The sequence below is a fragment of the Eleutherodactylus coqui genome, chromosome 7 (genome assembly GCF_035609145.1).
Source record: "Eleutherodactylus coqui strain aEleCoq1 chromosome 7, aEleCoq1.hap1, whole genome shotgun sequence".
NCBI lineage: Eukaryota > Metazoa > Chordata > Amphibia > Anura > Eleutherodactylidae > Eleutherodactylus > Eleutherodactylus coqui.
In genome coordinates, this window is record NC_089843.1 from 129745943 (window position 1) to 129765841 (window position 19899).

At 42.0% G+C, this 19899-nt stretch overlaps 1 protein-coding gene across 4 annotated transcripts in view; it reads left to right on the plus strand.

The window, feature by feature from the left end:
- Positions 1 to 19899, plus strand: part of ZNF827 (zinc finger protein 827) — a 142903-nt gene that overhangs the window by 116662 nt on the left and 6342 nt on the right. For all 4 annotated transcript variants that reach the window (XM_066573673.1, XM_066573674.1, XM_066573676.1 and 1 more), the window contains exons 9-11: positions 12454 to 12591; positions 14534 to 14705; positions 16945 to 17111. In XM_066573673.1, coding sequence (XP_066429770.1) covers positions 12454 to 12591; positions 14534 to 14705; positions 16945 to 17111 — 477 coding nt within the window. The remainder of the gene's footprint in view (positions 1 to 12453; positions 12592 to 14533; positions 14706 to 16944; positions 17112 to 19899) is intronic.

Consider the following 19899-nt stretch of genomic DNA (forward strand, 5'->3'; position numbering starts at 1 on the left):
CAAACCTGCTTTCTGTGCTGGTTAATTTCTTTCTATCTTTATGATGGTTGGAGCTCTATTTTTTTGCCAAAGAGGTATGATTCCTTTATATAGACTGTTCTGACTGCTTGCAGCAGCCAATAGATGGCACTTACTAAATATGTAACTCTTATTAAGTTCGGTGTATAACAGTATGCTGTGAGCAGCACCACGCACCCCTAATCGGCAACGGTGGTGCTGTTTCTGACAGAGAGCTGCCATCTCTGTCTGATCTTATACAACCCTTTTAATGCTAGCATCCTTGAAGTCTATGGCAGTGAAGGTGTTAATACCAGCATCTCTGAGTTGTTTGCATTCAGCTTCCTCTTTACGCCCTGTTCTGAATACATAGATCAGTGCAACAGGATAAATATGATTGTGTGAGACCACTTCATGAGAACTCTGCTTGATCACTAAGGCCTAGTAGCCTCCACTTGTCTGTCCAGTTCAATGTAATGAGTGGCCAATACATTGCAATTATAGGTCAGGTAATAAAACAAGTGAATGTTTTAAACTGACCCCTGTAAGTTGTATTGATTAAAGGGGTTATCCAATGAAAAATATTTTTAAATTAAATGTAGCCCATAATTGAGTTTTTGTATTTACACTTATTAAAAAAAAGTTTCTGTCCCCAGATATTCCAGGACTAATGCTAGAATAGCGCCACCTGCTGCTTCTACTGAAGAGCCTTTCTGTGTCCACCTCAATAAATGTGGTCACACCTGCTCAGTCCTGTGTCTCTGCAGTAACGCTGTCTCCTCTCTTATCACTGGCTCCCCTTGTCTTCGGACATCAGAGAAGACGCAGAAGCTTCAGAAGCGGCCACTCACCATACCAGGGGTCCCTCCACATTAGCCAGTGGTGCAGAGAAACAAGCAAGACTGAGCAGGGGGAACAATTACTGAAGTGATTTCCAAAGTGACTTAAATCTAACAAATTTCATTTTCTACACATTAGGATTTTCTGTGTTTCTGTGACTTTGGATACTTTGGAATACAACATGGTCTTTGCACTGAATGTTTTGTAGGTATTTGAGTGATTTTTGGCTATAACATATTGCTAATGATACAGTGACACTATGAAAAGAACTGTTTGTTACCACTCTTGCCTGAATTTCATCAGAAAATGGATATGTCACTTTGGAAATCACCTCTTCAATTACTGAGGTGAATACAGAATAGAGGCAGCAGACAGCATTGGAATATCTAGGGATAGAAACCTTTTTTTAACGCAATGTAAATGCAAAAAATGTTTATTATTGTGGTCTGGATTTAACTAGAAAATATATTTTTTGTGGGATAGCTTCAATAAAATTTCATCCATACCCCCAAAAAGGTGGAATAATTGGAACTCTGCTATTCTAGCACTTAGTACTTACTAATGTGCGAGCACCAGTAGTAACAGGAGATGTCCAGAACTCCAGTATGTGTTTATGCTCCACAACAAAAGGTAACGATGAAGATTTCACGTCACCTGTAAAAAACAGGCCAAATTAGACCTTTCCAATGGATTCTGGCAGCAGTATGTAATATATAGCTTGGAAGAATGTCTTCTGTGAAGGCCAGGCATAACCAATTAGAAGATCTTAACCCGTAACTGAGGTTATATGACGACCACAGATGTCCACATAAAATGAAATCTCCATCCGTGTCACATGCAGTGCCGAGGTCAAGAAACAAGAGGGAATAATATCTGTAATGAGCAAAGTGATGCTCATTATCAATTCTCTTAAGTATGGATGTGTCATCTGGAACGCAAAGGCCAAATTAAAACAGGTTTTGCCATTTCTGGAGGAATATTAATAGAGAAAAAATAGAGTAATTAGCAAGGCCAATCAGAGCTATACTGATAATAAAGAAATATATTTTATAAATCAGATCTGAAATAATTTTGATTGCCTTTTAATACGGTTAGGTCTCCTCCTTTTATTACTATCGCATATAATGAATAAAATTAGCAATTATTTGTGATAAAATGAAATCATTCTTAAAACGCGGATGAGTTGTCACTCTTTACGGCAGCTCTCTGTTCTGGCTCATAAGGTAGAGGAGATCACAAGCTGGTCCCTAATAAGACCCTATGGAAAGGAGTTGGCAATAACCAGTGAAGCTCAATCTGTCATAATCGAATTTCTAAGACATTTATAAGGCTGAGTTTATACATCGGCGTCCATTTAAGCTTCCAATGTATGTGTTAAATGGAGGTCGAATATGTATACTCCCTAACGGTGGCATTCGTCACCCATAGACCAATATGGGATCTGCTTGACCCTTGCTTTGTGATATTTTTTATGACTCATCTGGTAAATGGATGCCTTTATAGTCTATGGGTGATAAATGCCCTAATAATATCCATTTAACAGATCAATTTTGAAAAGCTTAAAAGGGTATTGACATCTCGGCTTTTCATGGCTGAGATGTAAGCCCAAGGCCCTCTGTTCTTGACCACCTGTCGGAAGCAGCCGCACATTTCAATGCAGTGCAGTTTGCATAGCCCTTAATAAAGTAAATGGGAGCTACGGAAACCACATAGCACAGGACACTACGCTGTTTCCGTAACTGCCTGAGTTAAGGAAATGGCGTAGTGTGCCGTGCAATGCTGTTTCCGTTGCTCCCATTCTCTTCAATGGGAACTACAGAAACAGTGCTGTGCTAAAGCTTTCAGTTGTTTTGTTATTAGTGGACTATGAAGAGCCGAGGTGAGAATGCACCTTTTAAGATGTATCTTAGATGCCATATAGTGGCATCCATTATCCACAGGCAAATATGGTATCTGTTTAGCAGATAAGTACCGTATATACTCGAGTATTAGCCGACCCGAGTATAAGCCGAGTCAATAAGGTTTACCACAAAAAACTGGAAAAACTTATTGGCTTGAGTATAAGCATAGCTTCTGTCTACTTGGGTATATACTGGGTAAAAGAAAACCTCCATCATCACCTTCCAGCTGGTGTCTGTGTCTGTGCAGCAAGCTGCTTGAATTCTCCCCGCTGTCATCCCCCACCATCCTCTCTGCTCGGCTCTGTCATCTCTGTCAGCACTGTGTAAGTAAGCACTGTGATTGGATCGAACGCCAGCCAATTACAGCCGACTCTCGATCCAATCACAGCGCTTACTTACACAGCGCTGATAGTGGCGGATTTGAAAGCCGAGCAAAGAGATGACAGTGGGGAGAATTTTAAAGCAGCTTGCGTGCGACAACAGGCTTCAGAATTCTCTCCGTTGTCATCTCCCTGCTCAGCTTTCAAATCCCCTGCTGTCAGCACTATGTAAGTATGTACTGTGATTGGATTGAGCGGCAGCCAATCACAGCTGCCACTCGATCATTCACAGCCAATCAGTAAATGTCATTCATTGATTGGCTGTGAATGATCGAGCGCCATCTGTGATCGGCTGGCGCTCGATCCAATCACAGCGCTGACGGCGGGAGATGACAGAGCCGAGCAGAAAGGTAAGCAGGGGATGACAGAGGGCAGAATTCAAGCAGCTTGCTGCACCACTGCCGGGAACACAGGAATTCAAGCAGATTGCCGCACTGCCGCCAGGAACACAGATGCTGGCTGGGAGGTTGAGAGTATGGAGGCTTTTTTTTTAAACTTCTCTCTAACTAGAGTATAAGCCGAGGGGGGGGCTTTTTCAGCACAAAAAATGTGCTGAAAAACTCGGCTTATCCTTGAGTATATATGGTAATTTTTTTATAGGACTCTACAGGATAGAATAATGGCATCTACATTACACTATTCCATCCAGAAAAACAAAACAGAATTTACAACCGATACCAACCAGACGGAGGCCAAAAGGACACTCTGTTGCTCCCCCATTGAAAATGGAAACGTTTAGTTTGTATATTGGGTGCCTTCCCAACATACTAAGCTTAGTGTTAAGGTAAAGGTAAAGTCCCCTGGCGGAAGCACTGAGTCATGATGGACTCCTAGGTTGATGTCACATCGTGACATTTTCTTGGCAGACTGTTTTGTGGTGTGGTTTGCCATTGCCTTTCCCAGTCATCTTTTACTTCCCACCAAGCTGGGTACTCATTTTACAGACCTCGGAAGGATGGAAGGCTGAGTCAACCTTGAGACGGCTACTTGAACCATGCGGGGATTGAACTCGCAACCTTCAGGTTGTAAGCAAGAGCTTAGGACTGCATTCTGCTGCCTTAACATTCTGCGTCACACGTGACTAAAACGTAGGGACAGGAGATAAACCAAGATAGCGTGCATTTCTTATACCCAAAGTAGACACGTGTGTGTATGTATATATATATGTGTATATATATATATATATATGTGTGTGTGTGTGTGTGTATATATATATATATATATATATATATATATATATAGTATGTATGTGTGTGTGTGTGTGCGTATATATATATATATATATATATATATATATATGAGTGTGTGTGTATGTGTATATATATATATATATAGTACTGTATGATAATTTAATTACTAGTTATCATTTGAAGTAGTTCTAGTATAACCATTCAGCAAAGAAAAAAATTCTGCAAATCACAAATAGAAAGTCATTTCTGACTTCTACTTAATTTTAAATTTCTTCCTTTCATTATGCAACTGTAATAAAGCTTTGCGGCCTGAGTGCTGAACTCTGATTTAAACAGTGTAACCTCCGTCAGTGTCTGATGTTGCCCTCTCTTGCACTGTATTTCTCATACTAAGTTTGTGCCCAGCGCGCAGCTGCTGTGAAGCTATTCTAAGTCCAGTGAGTCATTAAAGTTTGGGCTCTTACAGATTTCCTTGCAGAGGAACAGTCCATGATTAATCAATGTGCAGATGCGGCTGTCCCTTGTTAGTGAACCTACCGCAGAAAACTGTGGCAAAGGTGAAATTCCCACCAAGATACTTTTATGGCAGCCTCTTCTTATTCAAAATCCGCCTAGCACTACAGTACTTGCATATTACATTATTCTACTGCAGTGCTGCAAGTGTTGGAGAATGTTCAGGTATATACAGCCTAAATGTATTCAGAATGGCCAACTATTCTATTCATGGACATTCCCAGCAAATATTTTCCCCCTTGCTTAGTGTACTTTTTTATTCTTTAGACTGGCTTAAAGTCTCTGAAAAGGATAAATTAAAGTTGCCCTTATTAAGAGAGAACATTAGATAAGTTCACTGTTACTACTAATTAGTGCATATGAAATATCCAGAGACTGGTGTTTTATAGGACAATCTGTACAAGATGGAGAGAAAGGTATTTTGTATGGCCAAATTAAGATTCTAAAATGTTTTAGGCATTTATACTTTTAAGCATCCTGTAGTTAAAACTGGATCAGACTTAGGGCTCCTGTCCACGGGTGTAGCGATATCCCGCGGCAGATCGCCGCCGCCGCAGCCGCTGCAGGGGAGAGCTGACGGCTCTCCACGCTGAGACTATCTGACAGATAGGCTCACTGTGGAGAATCACGGCAATTCGCAGCATGCTGCGATTTAAATCCCGCGAACGGAGAATCGCTATGAATCTCTGCTCACGGACAGCAGGGCTTCGCTTTCCATAGCGACACTATGGAAAGCGTTCACTGAGCTCCCTGCGGCCAGATTATCGCCGCGGGGAATGCAGTGAAGATTCACCCCATGGACAGGAGGCCTAAGTGTTCTTGGAGGCCCAAGCAGAAGTTTCACAATTCGCCCTACACTGGATGCCTAAAATGTAGGATGCTAAATGAAATGATGAATGATGCATTTGATGACGGCTCTGTCTGCAGCCCAAGTCTACTTTCGGAAGAATTGAGAGTGAGACTGTAGACACAGCGGTCAGAGAGGACAGGGTGGGATCCAGTATCTTGCACCGTTCAAGGGTGTCCATAGCGTTTAAGCTTACAAGTGTTTGTCCCCTGGGGATGATGTATAGGTGGATGTGGATCTCCTGACTGCCTAAACATTAATACAGCTGCATGCACAAGTCAGTGTAAAGTACTAAAAAAGAATACGGGAATTATGGAAAATGATTCTTGTTCACCCAAGGCTATTGTCTGATTGAGTTACAACTGTCTGAATTATGTCTTTACATGGAACTATTTTTATATATATATCATATAGTGGTTCTAGTGTCTTTTACGAAGTAGTAATGTAAAGGTGGCCCCTATGATGATTGATACAATTCAGGCAGTTGATATGTTGTAAGAACAGAATAACAATTTTGTGCAATTGATACAATTTGTGGACTCTCTGTAGTAACATTTAGGGCTCATTCACACGGGCGTATGAGTATAACATTGCGAGTGTTGTACTCATCGCAGCCCTTTCACTCTGCGTACGAGCTGCAATTGGCATTATGCATGTGCTGGATTATGACGTCACAGACATGCGCAGCGTAACGTTTTTTCACATTCCCCGCTCTGTACAGAGTGCTGCTGCGTATTAAACGCTGTGTCTTTACAGGCACTGCGAAGGGTCAGCCCTTCAAGGGCTTCATATGATACGTGGAGAAATACGCGTATCCATTCGCAGTTCCAACAGAGGAAGTCCATAGACTTTTATTGCCCCCGTTCACTGTGTTACGCGCAGGAAATACAAGTGTAATACACGGTGACAATATGCCCGTATGAATGAGAACAAAGCGTAATTTCTAAGAATTCAGCGTTAGTGATTGCTAAAAAGTGGGGTTCATTGAATGTGTATTTCTATTCAGTGCAGCATTATCATGGCGATTTGGAGTTTGTAACAGACCACAAGATGGCACTAGTGAGCACCGCACTACATGCACATGACAGTAGAATTTGTAGAACTAATTTAGAGTCTTCGCCATGCCAACGTCGTCTTTTATGTGAAGGTGACCTTCAGTATAATGACAGAAAAATGTGAGAGGAAGGGACCTTTAGAGTATGGAAGAAAATGAGGACTCTTAGCATTAGATTGTGTTTACTAGACAGAAGTTTAGTTGTTTTAAGTGAAACATCAGTTCAGTTTAGTGTTTAGAAAGGGCTCTTTTAAAGTGCTTGTGATGGGGACCTAAAAATTTGTGTGCGATCAGTTTTTATCACCCATTCAAGTGAACTTGCCAGAGACCTCATTAAAATGTTCATGAGAACAAGTATTAATGATCCCGATCTGGTAAAAGCCGGTGACCTCTCTACCTGCAGCGTCTTTGTTCAGCGTAGCTCCATCCACAGTTGTGCTCATGAGTTTACATACCTCAGGCAAAACCTGTAAGATGTGCAGCATTTCTTAAGGAATTCCGCCTGTTCTTGTCTGTTTTTATTTTGTTTTATTTTATTTTTAAACTCTTGTGCTTCACAGAATAGCACAATCATTAAATAAACCGTAGCATTAATGGAAAGAATATAATCGCCCTATTTAAAAGTTTACATACCCGTAGTTATTAAAGGGGTATGTAAAGATCAGAAAAACAATTGGCTGCTTTCTTCCAAAAACAGTTGCACCTCTGTTGGCAGGTGGTGTGCTGTACTGCAGCTTAGCCTCATTCACTTCAGTGGAGCTGCCATATCAGGCACGACCCATGGACAAGTCTGGTAATGTTTTAGGAAGAAATCAGCCATGTTTGTCTAATGCAGGACCAACCCTTTAATATTGTGTATTACTTTATTTTGCATTAATGAGAGCTTGCACTCTTTTTTGGTAGTCGTGAATGAGGCCATTTATTTTCTTATATGATACAGTTATCCATTCCTGTTGGAAAAATCCTCCAGTTCTGGTAACTTCTTTGGTTGTCGAGTATGAACTGCTTGTTGCAGTTCACCCCAAAGTTGTTCAATGATACTGAAGAGAAGAGACTACTGGTCATTCCGGAACCTTCACTTTTTTTCTGCTGCCGTGACTAAAAAGGTCCTTTCACTCGTGACGTTATTGTTCCACAAGATGCAATAGAATGTGCCACTGCGGGAATTCACACCCAATTCTGTATGTGTAAATGCAGATTTTGATGTGGAATTCCCAACAGAATTACGGTAAGCCATTTTCAATTCTGCATCTAAATCTACACATTAGACATGCAGATTTTAGTGTGAAATTTTCTGCACAGCGGCAAATTCCGCTGTTAATTCTGTCCTGTGTGAAAAGACCCAAAGGTCACCTTGGACTTTCCAACACGGCACTGATCCAAAGCATAAGGCCAAGAATGCCCATGTGCAGTTTACTGGCTGGTGAATGCAGATTGTCCGCCAATATATTCATAAAAGATGTTGCATTGATCAAGACATCAATTTTGACAGAATTTCCTGTGCCCCTGTAGCTCACAAACCCCTGTACAGCAGAGAGCCGCCTCCATGCTGCATGGTAGGAATAACTGTGACCATAAATTATTTACTCTTAGAGAGTTTGAGGCTTTGCTGGATGCTGTTTAATGAATTTATATGCGGCCTCTTTTTGGCATTCATGCGGCAATACAGACTTTTTTGGCAATTCTACCATCTAGTCCATTTTTATGCACGCTGAAACAGTCACACCACTTTGTTAGAACTACATTTCACTGGAAGTTGCTTATAGGTTTTTCTTTGCATACTGATACATTTTCCCGTCTGAAACCTTTTTGGTCTACCGTACCATAGCTTGGGATTGACAGTGTTTCACCACTTGATCAAAGATTTGAAAATGCCAATCTGTACTTTTTCATATACTTTTGCAGTTTTATAAAGTTGAACTACATTTCCTTGCAGATCCTTTGACAGTACTTTTGCTTTGCCCTTACTTCAGTAACCAATAAAGTAAGTGGAGCCCGGATGGAATGCACAAGTATTTCTTAAGAACAAAAAAGAAACTTGGGGTGCATTTAGACACAAAGATGGCTTTTGAGCAATCATTTTGCATAAATTACTAATTGGTACTAATGCCTATTAGTACCAATTAGTAGCTTGTGAGCTGCTGGGAGCTGTATTCAGGGAACAGACCACCCACTGTTCTCAGAATACATTCCCTTTGTTCTGCCGCAGGGCTGACAGCTGAGACAATGTAATCAGCTGCAATCAGCTCTCCATGGGCAGAACACAGCGTGTGGTCCTTCTTATCAGCTGTTTTGCTAAATGATAGATTTCATGCCGAACGAAGATCCATCATTCGGCAGAAAAGTGAAAGATGGACACATTTACACGCAATGATTATCGCTCAAAAGATGGCTTTTGAGCAATAATCATTGTGTCTAAATGGGCCTTTGCTGAGTATTTATACAAAGATACTAATCCCTACCAAAATGTCCCAGGCATGGATACATACAATTCACTGGCATCTTAACGTGTGTTTGGCAGCTTGAGTGTATATTATCAGACCTGGTTTCCTGGGCACAGTATACTTCATAAGCAGGAAACTGTCGCCCATTTGCATTGTCGTACAAAATGTAATGTATGTAAAGGTTTTTCTTTATAAATGCATATAATGCACCATGTGATATATTCCTGTTTAGGCAAAAGCATGCTACATGTCATAATGCTGTATGCAATGCTACTAGAATTAAACTTAATGAGGGTTACGTCCACACTAGTGTTTTTTCGACTGTTCCAATTTTATTGAAATCGCAAATCAGACAACGGAACTCAAATGGAAAGTATCTGTAAGATTTCCAGTTACATCCATTTTTCAACACCTTAAAGGGGTTGTCCCGCGCCGAAACGGGTTTTTTTTTTTTTAAACCCCCCCCCCCCCCGTTCGGCGCGAGACAACCCCGATGCAGGGGTTAAAAAAACCACCCGCACAGCGCTTACCTGAATCCCGGCGGTCCGGCGTCTTCATACTCACCTGCTGAAGATGGCCGCCGGGATCCTCTGTCTTCATGGACCGCAGGGCTTCTGTGCGGTCCATTGCCGATTCCAGCCTCCTGATTGGCTGGAATCGGCACGTGACGGGGCGGAGCTACACGGAGCCCCATTCAGAAAAGAAGAAGACCCGGACTGCGCAAGCGCGGCTAATTTGGCCATCGGAGGGCGAAAATTAGTCGGCACCATGGAGACGAGGACGCCAGCAACGGAGCAGGTAAGTATAAAACTTTTTATAACTTCTGTATGGCTCATAATTAATGCACAATGTACATTACAAAGTGCATTATTATGGCCATGCAGAAGTGTATAGACCCACTTGCTGCCTCGGGACAACCCCTTTAAACTTGATGTTGGTCAGTGCTGCCTCTTCAATGCATGCGGCTCAGTGGTTAGCACTGTTGCTTTGCAATTCTGGGGCCCTAGGTTCAAATCTCATCAAGGGCAACATCAACTTTGAAAAACTCCATACAGCCATCAGTCTTGGTCATATTTGAACCTACTACTCCAGCACTACAGGGTAGCAGTGCTAACGACCGAGTTGGCACATCTTGTAACACAGGGGTTCTAGGTTCACGTCTGACTACAGACAACATCTGCATGGAGGTTGTATGCTCTCATTGTTTTTATTCTTCTCTTTCTACGCAAGCTTTGTAACTTAGTCATTAGCACTGTTGCTTTGCAGCAATGGAATTGTAGGTTCAAATCTGGCCAAGGGTGACGACTTTATTGGCTTTTTATGTTACCTTTGTGTTTATTATTCTTGCTTTCCTGGCAATGATAGAACAAGTGTGGTGGCTCTGTTGTTAGTGCTGCTGCCTTGCAGTGCTGCAGTTGTAGGTTCAAATCTAACCAAAAGCGATGGCTGTATGGAGTTTTTCAAAGTTGATGTTGGTCTTGATATGATTTGAACCTAGGATCCTAATTTTGTAAGGCTACAGTACTAACCATTAGTTACTACTAGAGATGAGCGAGCATACTCGTTAAGGACAAATACTCGAGCCAGTATCGTCCTCTTCGAGTATCTGCCTGCTTGTCCGCAAAGATTGAAGTGCCGGCGGGGGTGAGCGGTGGGTTGCGGGAGTGAGCAAGGGGAAGCGGGGAGGGAGGGGAGAGATCGAGATCTCCCCCGCCGCCCCTCGCCGGCACCCAAATCTTTGCGGACGAGCAGGCAGATACTCGAAAAGGGCGGTACTCGCTCGAGTATTTGTTCTTAACAAGTATGCTCGCTCATATCTAGTTACTACCATTAGTTGCTGATTCATTGAAGAGCCACCACCCCCAATTAAAACCGGATGGTCTTCAAGCTCTATTTGCCTCGCATTGTGCACAATGCAATAAAAAAAATATCCATCTGTATTCCATGAAACTGGAAAAAAGTGCAGCAGTCTGCGCTTTTGATCCAGTATAAAAAAACAGAACGGAGACGGAAAATACAGAAACTGACTGAAAATTAAGACCTTCCACTTCAATACATTTGTTTGGGTTTGAAAACGGAAATGTTTTCTTTCGTTTTTGCTGTTCCCACGACAGATAAGCAAAATACTAGTGTGAAAAGGCCCTAAATAAAGTTGGAGGCAAACTTTTTAATGCACCATATTTACCTTTTTTTTTAATATATATTATTCTAAATGTATTATATGTTTTCTTATCATAGTCACATGTTTGCGATATACAGTTATACAGCACAAACTGTGAATGCGCAAGAAATAAGTGAGGGTTTCACTTGCATTGTGAGAATTATAGAGCTGTATGTTTGCATAATTATAGATCCTGTATGTTTGCATTCACAAAATGTATCACTAAGATGAGAAAATCTGAACCAATCGATAAGGCCAAAGCGGGCAAATTGCTTTCCATACCCCTTTGTTACCTTACTTGTGTTCTGTTTGCATTAAAGAGGATAATGATCAGCTTTCTATAGCCGAGCTGCTCGTCTACAGTGGACTGATGTGGCATCTCGAAGACTAGTTTTGTAGCTTGTTAGTATCCCCTATTAGTATGACAACCATGATCTGATATGCAAGCAAGGTAGTATCCACATACCTGTAGATGTTCGAATCTACTCACATGACCTATCTGGAGCGCCGGTGGTTGAGTATTTGTTCTTCATATTAATGCTGATGTCAGTGTGAGCAAACAATGGTGTTTCAGAAGCTGTTCTTGCTGTGTCTTTGATGTTCCCCTATAAGCTGTTTACACATATAAAATGCTCAGTGTATTCTCAGGCCAAGAACATCTGTTTTTGAACCAGAAACCATTTCTTTTGATGACTGTCCAGGTGGTATGTCTCTCAGACATGAGAGCGGTGCATGTGCCGGCCAGATCTCATGGATCCTCTTATAAATTATGTGTCCTCAGACAGTTGGGCCCCAATAAAAACATAGGACTTGGCATCCATTCATCCATCCAGGGAAGTCTTGAAAGTTTTATGATCATAAAGTGATTTTATTCTGCAGAATATTTTACAAAAGCTAAACCTTCCCTGATAGTAATGATAAGCACTGGCCGGAGGGTGTCTTTGCTCTGGCTTTCCACTCTATTTAGTAACTCTACCTGATATATTCAGTGAAGTAGGATCTAGGCCTTTTTATAAAATGTGACATTACCTAAAAAAAATTTTCTCCCTTAAGTCCAGCAAAATACAGAAAAAATCCAATTTATCAAGTCCTCATCTTCACAAATATTTTTTCTCAATTGCTGCAGATACAGACACACTTGGACTAGATACAGGCAGCGGGTTGACAGCCTGGAAGCTGAACGAGCAACTCTTCCCATGTGATGTATGTGGAAAAGTATTTGGACGACAGCAGACTTTATCTCGACATCTTTTATTACACACAGGTACAGCTTTACTTATCGTGAATTATGTAGGTACCATCTAAAAGTAGGTCCTTTAAATCTATCCACTAGAGATGAGCGAGCATACTCGCTAAGGGCAATTACTCGATCGAGCAATGCCCTTAGTGAGTACCTGCCCGCTCGGGAGCAAAGATTCGGCTGCCAGCAGCGGGCGGGAGAGAGCGGGTAGGAACGGAGGGGAGATCTCTCCCTCCCTCTTCCCCCCCCCCCCCCCCCCGCTCCCCCCTGCTCACTGCCACAACTCACCTCTCACCCGCCGCCGGCAGCCAAACCTTTTCTTCCGAGCAGGGACATACTCACTAAGGACAATGCTCGATTGAGCAATTGTCCTTATCGAGTATGCTCGCTCATCTCATCTCTATTATCCACCTTATCTACCTGGTGTGTGGTAAGCAGCAAAGATCCCATGTGCACCATTGTACCATCTCAAATCTAATGCAAGTCTTGTGGTACCAGATTGGTACTTCATAAACGGTAGTGGGCAGGATTTTATTGGCTAATCATTTAAATGGACAGGTATGAGTATTTAAATTTTTCACATTTAACCCCTTGAGTGGCACGCCCGGAAATTTTCCGGGACGAGCTCCACTGCTCATAGCAACATAGCCCGGAAGATTTCCAGGCTATGTAACACTATGGGAGCTGCAGAGCACAATGCCACAAGCTGTGACATTGTGCTCTGCCTGCACAGTCCCACAGAGAACAAAGCAAGGGCTTTGAAAAACCAGCAGAAGATATTGCCGACATGCTGGCAATCTCCTGCACTGGTTTGTTTACAGGTTGCCATAGAGACCATCGGCTTGTCAGAAGCAAGCCAATGGTCTCTGTGGCAGGGAGAGCTGGTTGTTAGCTGTCAGAGGACATCTAGGTACTAGCTCTTACAGCAGAGATCAGAGAAAACCTCAGATCTCTGCTGTGTTAACCCTTTACATGCTGCAGTCTATGTGACTGCAGCATGTAAAGGGCTGTCACTGCAGCATGTAAAGGGCTGTCACCATCGGACCCCCGGAATGTGATCAGGGGTCCTGATGGGTCCCTGTGGAAGCCCCCTAAAGGGACAAAAAAAAAATTTAAAAAAAAAAAAGTAAAAAAATTATTAAAAAAATAATAAAAACACTTGTCTCCCTTTACTTTGTAAAAAATCAAAAATACAATCACACATGTGGTATCCATGCGTCATAATGACCCAGAGAAGGAAGTTAATACATTATTTAACCCCTTAATGACATGGCCCCTTTTTTTCTTTTTTCCCCATTTCTTTTTTTTCTCCCCCGTGTTTAAAAAAATCACAACTTGTCCTGCAAAAAACAAGCCCTCATATGGCCATGTCAATGGAAAAATGAAAAAGTTATGGCTCTTGAGACGCAACTGCAAAATTAGTCGAAATTCAATGATTAGACCATTTTAAAAAATCTGCCCTGGTGGGCACGACAGGGTGGTAGGAAACCCGCCACTCAAGGGGTTAAAGGAAAAAGGTATGAGCACTATAATTGAGTTATGGTGCTCATATGGCGGGTTGCCTGGAGTCCGGGGAGGTATTTCTAATACTTACCCGGGTTCCCAATCCAGTGCTGTCACCCCATGCAGCCTGAACACTAGCTGCACGCTTTGCATGTGAACTCCCATTAATTGCTATGGGAGTGCATGTACAGAGTGCAGCCACGATCTGCGTTGACTTTCACAGGTGACGGCACTGGATTTGGAAGCCGGGTAAGTATAAGAAATGCCTCCCCGGACTCCAGGGAACCTTCCGTATGAGCACAATAACTCAGTTTCTGTTGCTTAGAACTGGTGACCGGTTCCCTTTAATGTAGCATATATGATAGAAGATTGAAACTATTACTTAACTATTAGGAAGTACGTTATGCTTTCCATAAGGGCTGGTTTATATTATTTCTTAATGTTTTTGTATTTTCCTGTACAGAAGAGAGAAAGTACAAGTGCCATTTGTGCCCATATGCTGCAAAGTGTCGGGCTAACCTGAACCAGCACCTAACTGTCCATGCGGTAAAGTTGGTGAGCACTGATGCCGAAGATATCGTCAGTGCAGTCATTTCTGATACCAGTGAAAAAAAGAAGAACCAATATTACTATAGGTGAGGTGCACTGATGTACTTGGGTTTTATTCAGTACTCTCTATTCTTGATGTAATATGTTTTCAACCAAGGTACAAGTTTGTTTTAAGTTTAGTGTTTTCAACATATGGGCATCATAGAGGGGGATCATCCAGCCTGGAACCCTCCTTTATGAGCCACAACAAAGATCGGCTTTATACGGGCAGCTCCAGTTCTGGCGCAGTAGAGTCATCTTTGTATTACATGGATGACCGCCATGTACAACTAAATTTCCCATGCAGTGACCGCTCCAGGTAAAACGCCAAGCTTCCTGTGGGTTTTCCCAGCAAAATTAGCTGTTTGTAGGGGTGCTGAGGGCAGACTTAAGAAAGACCAGCTGATCAGCCTGCTGGCTTCACTTGAAGAGCGGTTGTCTATAGTGAAAATACCCCTTTAAGAGAAATGAAGAGAACAACTTAATTTTATTTCAGTATGCTGGTTACTGAAATACCAATCTGAAATGTTACATTGATGGATGCATTGTCCATTTAACAGATAATGGGGTTTAGAAAGCCCATTTTCAAAAGCCATATTATGGCATTCTGAATTGGTAGAAAGGTGTCCCTCATTGGTTAATTCTCGGCAATTATGAGAGTCAAGAACAGCTACAAAGATAGTCTCTTTCTTTATAGTACCCCGAACAATCATACATTACATAGACCGCTCACGGACCTCAATGTGCAACATGAAGTCAAACATTACAACGTAATTCCTATAGCTGAACACTGGCTTCTCACAGCAGAACGCCCAGTTATTGCCTCGTTTTTGTGAACCCTTCTCCTTAAAAGGGATTTTCAAAGTGAACAACCATTAACCCTTTGCAATCCAATTTTGGATTTGGGGTTTCTCTTTCTGCCATTATACAGTGGTGCTGTCTGCTGGCTAGAGCCAGTACTGCAGTATGTGACATGCTGGAGAGGCCCCCGACAACAGAGCAGCCAGTAATATACAGTAAGAATACCCTGCCGGACGTCTTCCGACATCGGAGCTGTACAGCCTTCAATCAGAATGTCTGAAGACGTCAGACAGTGGATTGGAAAGGGTTAAGGTTGTGGAAACTTCTGGAATGAGGCACCATCTTTATTTCAAGTCCCCATTTACAGCCCCTGCATGCACAGTGCCAATCTGCTGTTGTCAGCTGGTTAACTACAGCCAGTTCTATGAAGTGACATTGGTTCGTCAAGGCAAGTTTTTGCTACTCATAGATGTTTTTTTCATTATTCTAAACGCCCAACTAGCTAACCTGAACATAGACGTCTCCCCAATGTTTTTTTTTCTAAATGATGGTGCTTTATATCGCACCAACCTGTTCCAGAGTGCTGATGATATCCAGATACAGTACAGTAGCATTTCATATCCTTAACTCATTATTAATCAGCCTTGTAATGAAGGGATTCCTGCAAGCCTCCTATCTTTTGCCCTGTGTACATGGTTAAAAATAAGCAATGAACTTGTCAATTTACTCTCTATCAGAATGAACAGGGCTCTTCCGCGGTGCATGTCCTGTTCACTCAATAACAGCCGGTGGCAGCATTGTGTTCGTAATCTAGCACCGACTAGGACGAGAAGTTCCTGGAAGCTTGGGAAATAGTGCAGAGTAACCTAGGAAGCTGTCCAGATTGTTTGAATTGGTTTCTGAGGTGCCGTGCGCTCTCTACTTAGCAACAAACCAGCCTTTACAACTGTATTTGGCAGGGCTACATTGCTTCTCTGTTGCCCAGAGGAATCCGCTAGGTGATGTGCAGCATCTGGAACATGTAGTTCCCAATTAACATCATCATTATACTCTACAGTGTAATGTCATGATACACATCCGCAAAAATATATACTAGTGGAATCTCTTCAAATTTTGTTTTCGTTCCTCTAGTACTGCAGAGGTTAACCATGACATACCTTCCAAAAATCCTTAGAAGCCTTTCATAGTCTGTATCCTCTCTCTGGCTTTTATTCTTTATTCCCAATTCTTATCAACACCGTTACTTTTCGGGGTCACAGAACTCTCAAATGGCCATATAATATCCCTAGATTGCCTCCGTATAAGAAAATCATTTTCTTTGTATTATTATATCTTTAAAAAATTTATATTTACATCTTGTCAGAAATGATTCATTTTGTATTATTTGATCCTGTAGCCACAATTGTAAGCATTTTGTGGAAGGATTTCTGGTTGCATGGTTCCGTTGACGTGAAGGACATGACATTTTTCTCTCCATCCCTATAGCTGTCATGTTTGTGGCTTTGAGACCGAGCTGAATGTCCAGTTTGTGAGCCACATGTCTCTTCATGTTGACAAGGAACAATGGATGTATTCAATTTGCTGCAGTGCTTGTGACTTTGTTACCATGGAGGAAGTTGATATGAGGACCCACATCAGCACCAAACACTCAGGTATGGAAAGGAAGTCTATGTCTCTACGGGTTCCTGTAAGCAATATAAGCAAAACAACCCTCTAGAATACTACAATGTTCTAGATTGTTTTCCTACTATGAAAATTCTTAAAAGTAATGTAACCTAATGTGTCATTTTTAATCATTTTTTTACATTTTTGGTAGCTTTTTCGTGTGTTACTATCCCAATAAAAATACTTGAAATATTCCAGTTTTCACATAGACCACTAGAGCAGACACCATAAAGTTACACATTCAGTTCTCTGTAGTTCATTTATCAGCTTTGTGTCGTATAATCTGAGACAGATTGAGGAGAGGCATCTCATTAGAAAGTGAGCAGTAACCAATGACTGCACGGGTGCTGACGTCACTCGTGCAGAGCGTTTACACTGACAGACTTCACCGCTGGATCTCTGGCTTTTCGCTCAGCGCTTTACCTTCTATGCGAAGCTCTGAGCAGGCGTGTTTACACAGAACGACGAACCCGCGATCCAGTGATGATTTTTAAGCTGACTGAAAGTGATAAAAACCTGTGAGTGAATAGTAAGTGATTTTTGTGCATTTACACAGCACGATTATCACTTACATTTATTCTTTAGAACGAAGTATGAGTGATAATCGTCCTAAAATGGCCCATAAGTTATAGGGAACCTGTCATGTTGGAACAGCACCGTACACAAAGTTCTTGTGCTATTCCAGGCAGTGACAGGGGGCTGAGGGATGGTGCATCATTTATACCCGCCCACTCCTCTTTTCAGACCGCACATTCTCCCATAGACCTCTATGGTGGAGCATGAGCATGGCGGTTTGAAAAGAGTGAGATTTTTCAGACTGCATGCAATCTTCACCGGGGAACAGCACAGGAACAGAAGAGTGGGTGAGTATAAAAATTACATACCCCAGCTACGCAGAACAGGGTGATAACTTACTTTATGTAACGAGTTCCCTTTAACCCCTTCCCGCTATATGATGTACATTTACGTCATACAGGTGCGGGGTATGTATGAAGAAAGATCTCGGCGACCTTTCTTTATTACAGCTGACACCCGTAGGCAATAGCTGCAATCAGCCGCGCGACTATTAACCCTTTGAATGCCTTTTAATTTCCCCGAACTATGTTCGGGGTTCCCATAAAGCACACCCCTCCCCCCACCCCCCATGCGTGAGGTCACAAGAAGCCATACGAGTGTTCTAAAAGGCCCCGGGGCTGCCTTAGCAGACTGCCTATCAAGCCGTCCCCGTGGGGAGGCCTGATAGACTGCCTGTCAGATTGCAGTATGATGTAATGCGTCCGAAAAAGAAAGAAAGATAATTACTCAGTGTAAAGGTACCTTAAGGCTCTGTACACATTATTTGTCTTGTAGATACTTGCATCTAATGAGAGTAACTATAATGTAATACATGAGACGTTCCCTGTGAAAGTAAACCTCTGACTTCCTCAGCTGCCAGTCTTCCTCCATGGCAGTATAATAAATACATTTAATTTTCAGAATACTAGCTGATATCTTCTGCAAAGTGTAAACAAGTTATCGGCACTTCTGTAGTATGGAAGAGACCACAAAAGTGCACAGATTCTCTTTGGTTTTCTCTGTTGGTTTCTAGTCGGCCACTGGCTAGCAAGTCTGTGAGGGCAAATATTTATTTGGGAGCCTTGAAGACCTCTTAATGTACAGGGTGTCTCAAAAGTGTTGAAACACCCATATAGAATGAAAACGGTTTGCAGATGGTGATCCAATTTTGCATACAAGATGCGGAGGAAGGGGGAAACCTGATAGACCGTGTCACCAAAATGGTGGCCATTTTGAATGCTGCAATCTTGGATTCAAGTCTTATTTTTCCAATAGTAAGGTAGGTGTGTGATATATCAAACTGGCAGAGAATTTCACCAGAAAACAATGGTTTGCTTCATTTTAACATAACTTTATTTGTTCTCATGTTAACACCGTGATTTTTCTTCATTACAAGCATTGTGAATGAGGACGCTCTCTTAAGTAGAACGTGTTGAGATCATGCTTATGCCAGGTGAATAAAGCACAAGTGTCATCGCAGCAGATTTCAATAAACGCCACCTAGCTAGACGTCCTGTTATCCACAGTGCAGTTGTCAAACATCTTTCCAAATTTAGAGAAACAGGTTCTGTCACTGATAAACATAAATCTGGACAACCAAAAACCGTTACTAATGAAGCATCAGCGACGTCTGTTCTGGCCTCATCCAGCAAGAGCCCACAATGTAGCATTGGGAAAATTGGAGTTGAATCCAAGATGGTGGCATTAAAAATAGTCATCATGTTGGTGACATGGCCTAACAGGTTTCCCCCTTCTCCCACAGCTTGTATGCAAAATTGATTCACCATCTGTACAACTACAATAAAACACTCCATTCTCCCTGCAGTTTTCATTAAGTGATCACTTGTATTCACGTGTTCCTAAAATGTATTTAATAGGCTGACCTATGACCAAAGTAATGATGATATCTGAGTTGGCTTTTACAGATGAACTGTCACGTCCTCTGAGAAGCAGAACAGACTACATATCTTTTTGCCACGTCTCAGCTGATTCCAGTGCTGTTTTTATTTTCGCCTCAGCCCTCCCATCCCAGTTCCCATTACTTTTGGAGCCTAATAATAGTCAATTGTTAAGTGGGTGATGTCTACCACTCTCTTTCAGTGGTCAATTGACAATAGGCTTTGGATGCTGCCCAATGGTCTAGTATCAGGCTCCAAAGGTAATGGCAGCCATTGTGCTTAACCTGGGTGTCAAGGCTGAAACAAAAAGAAAGCCAGTGCC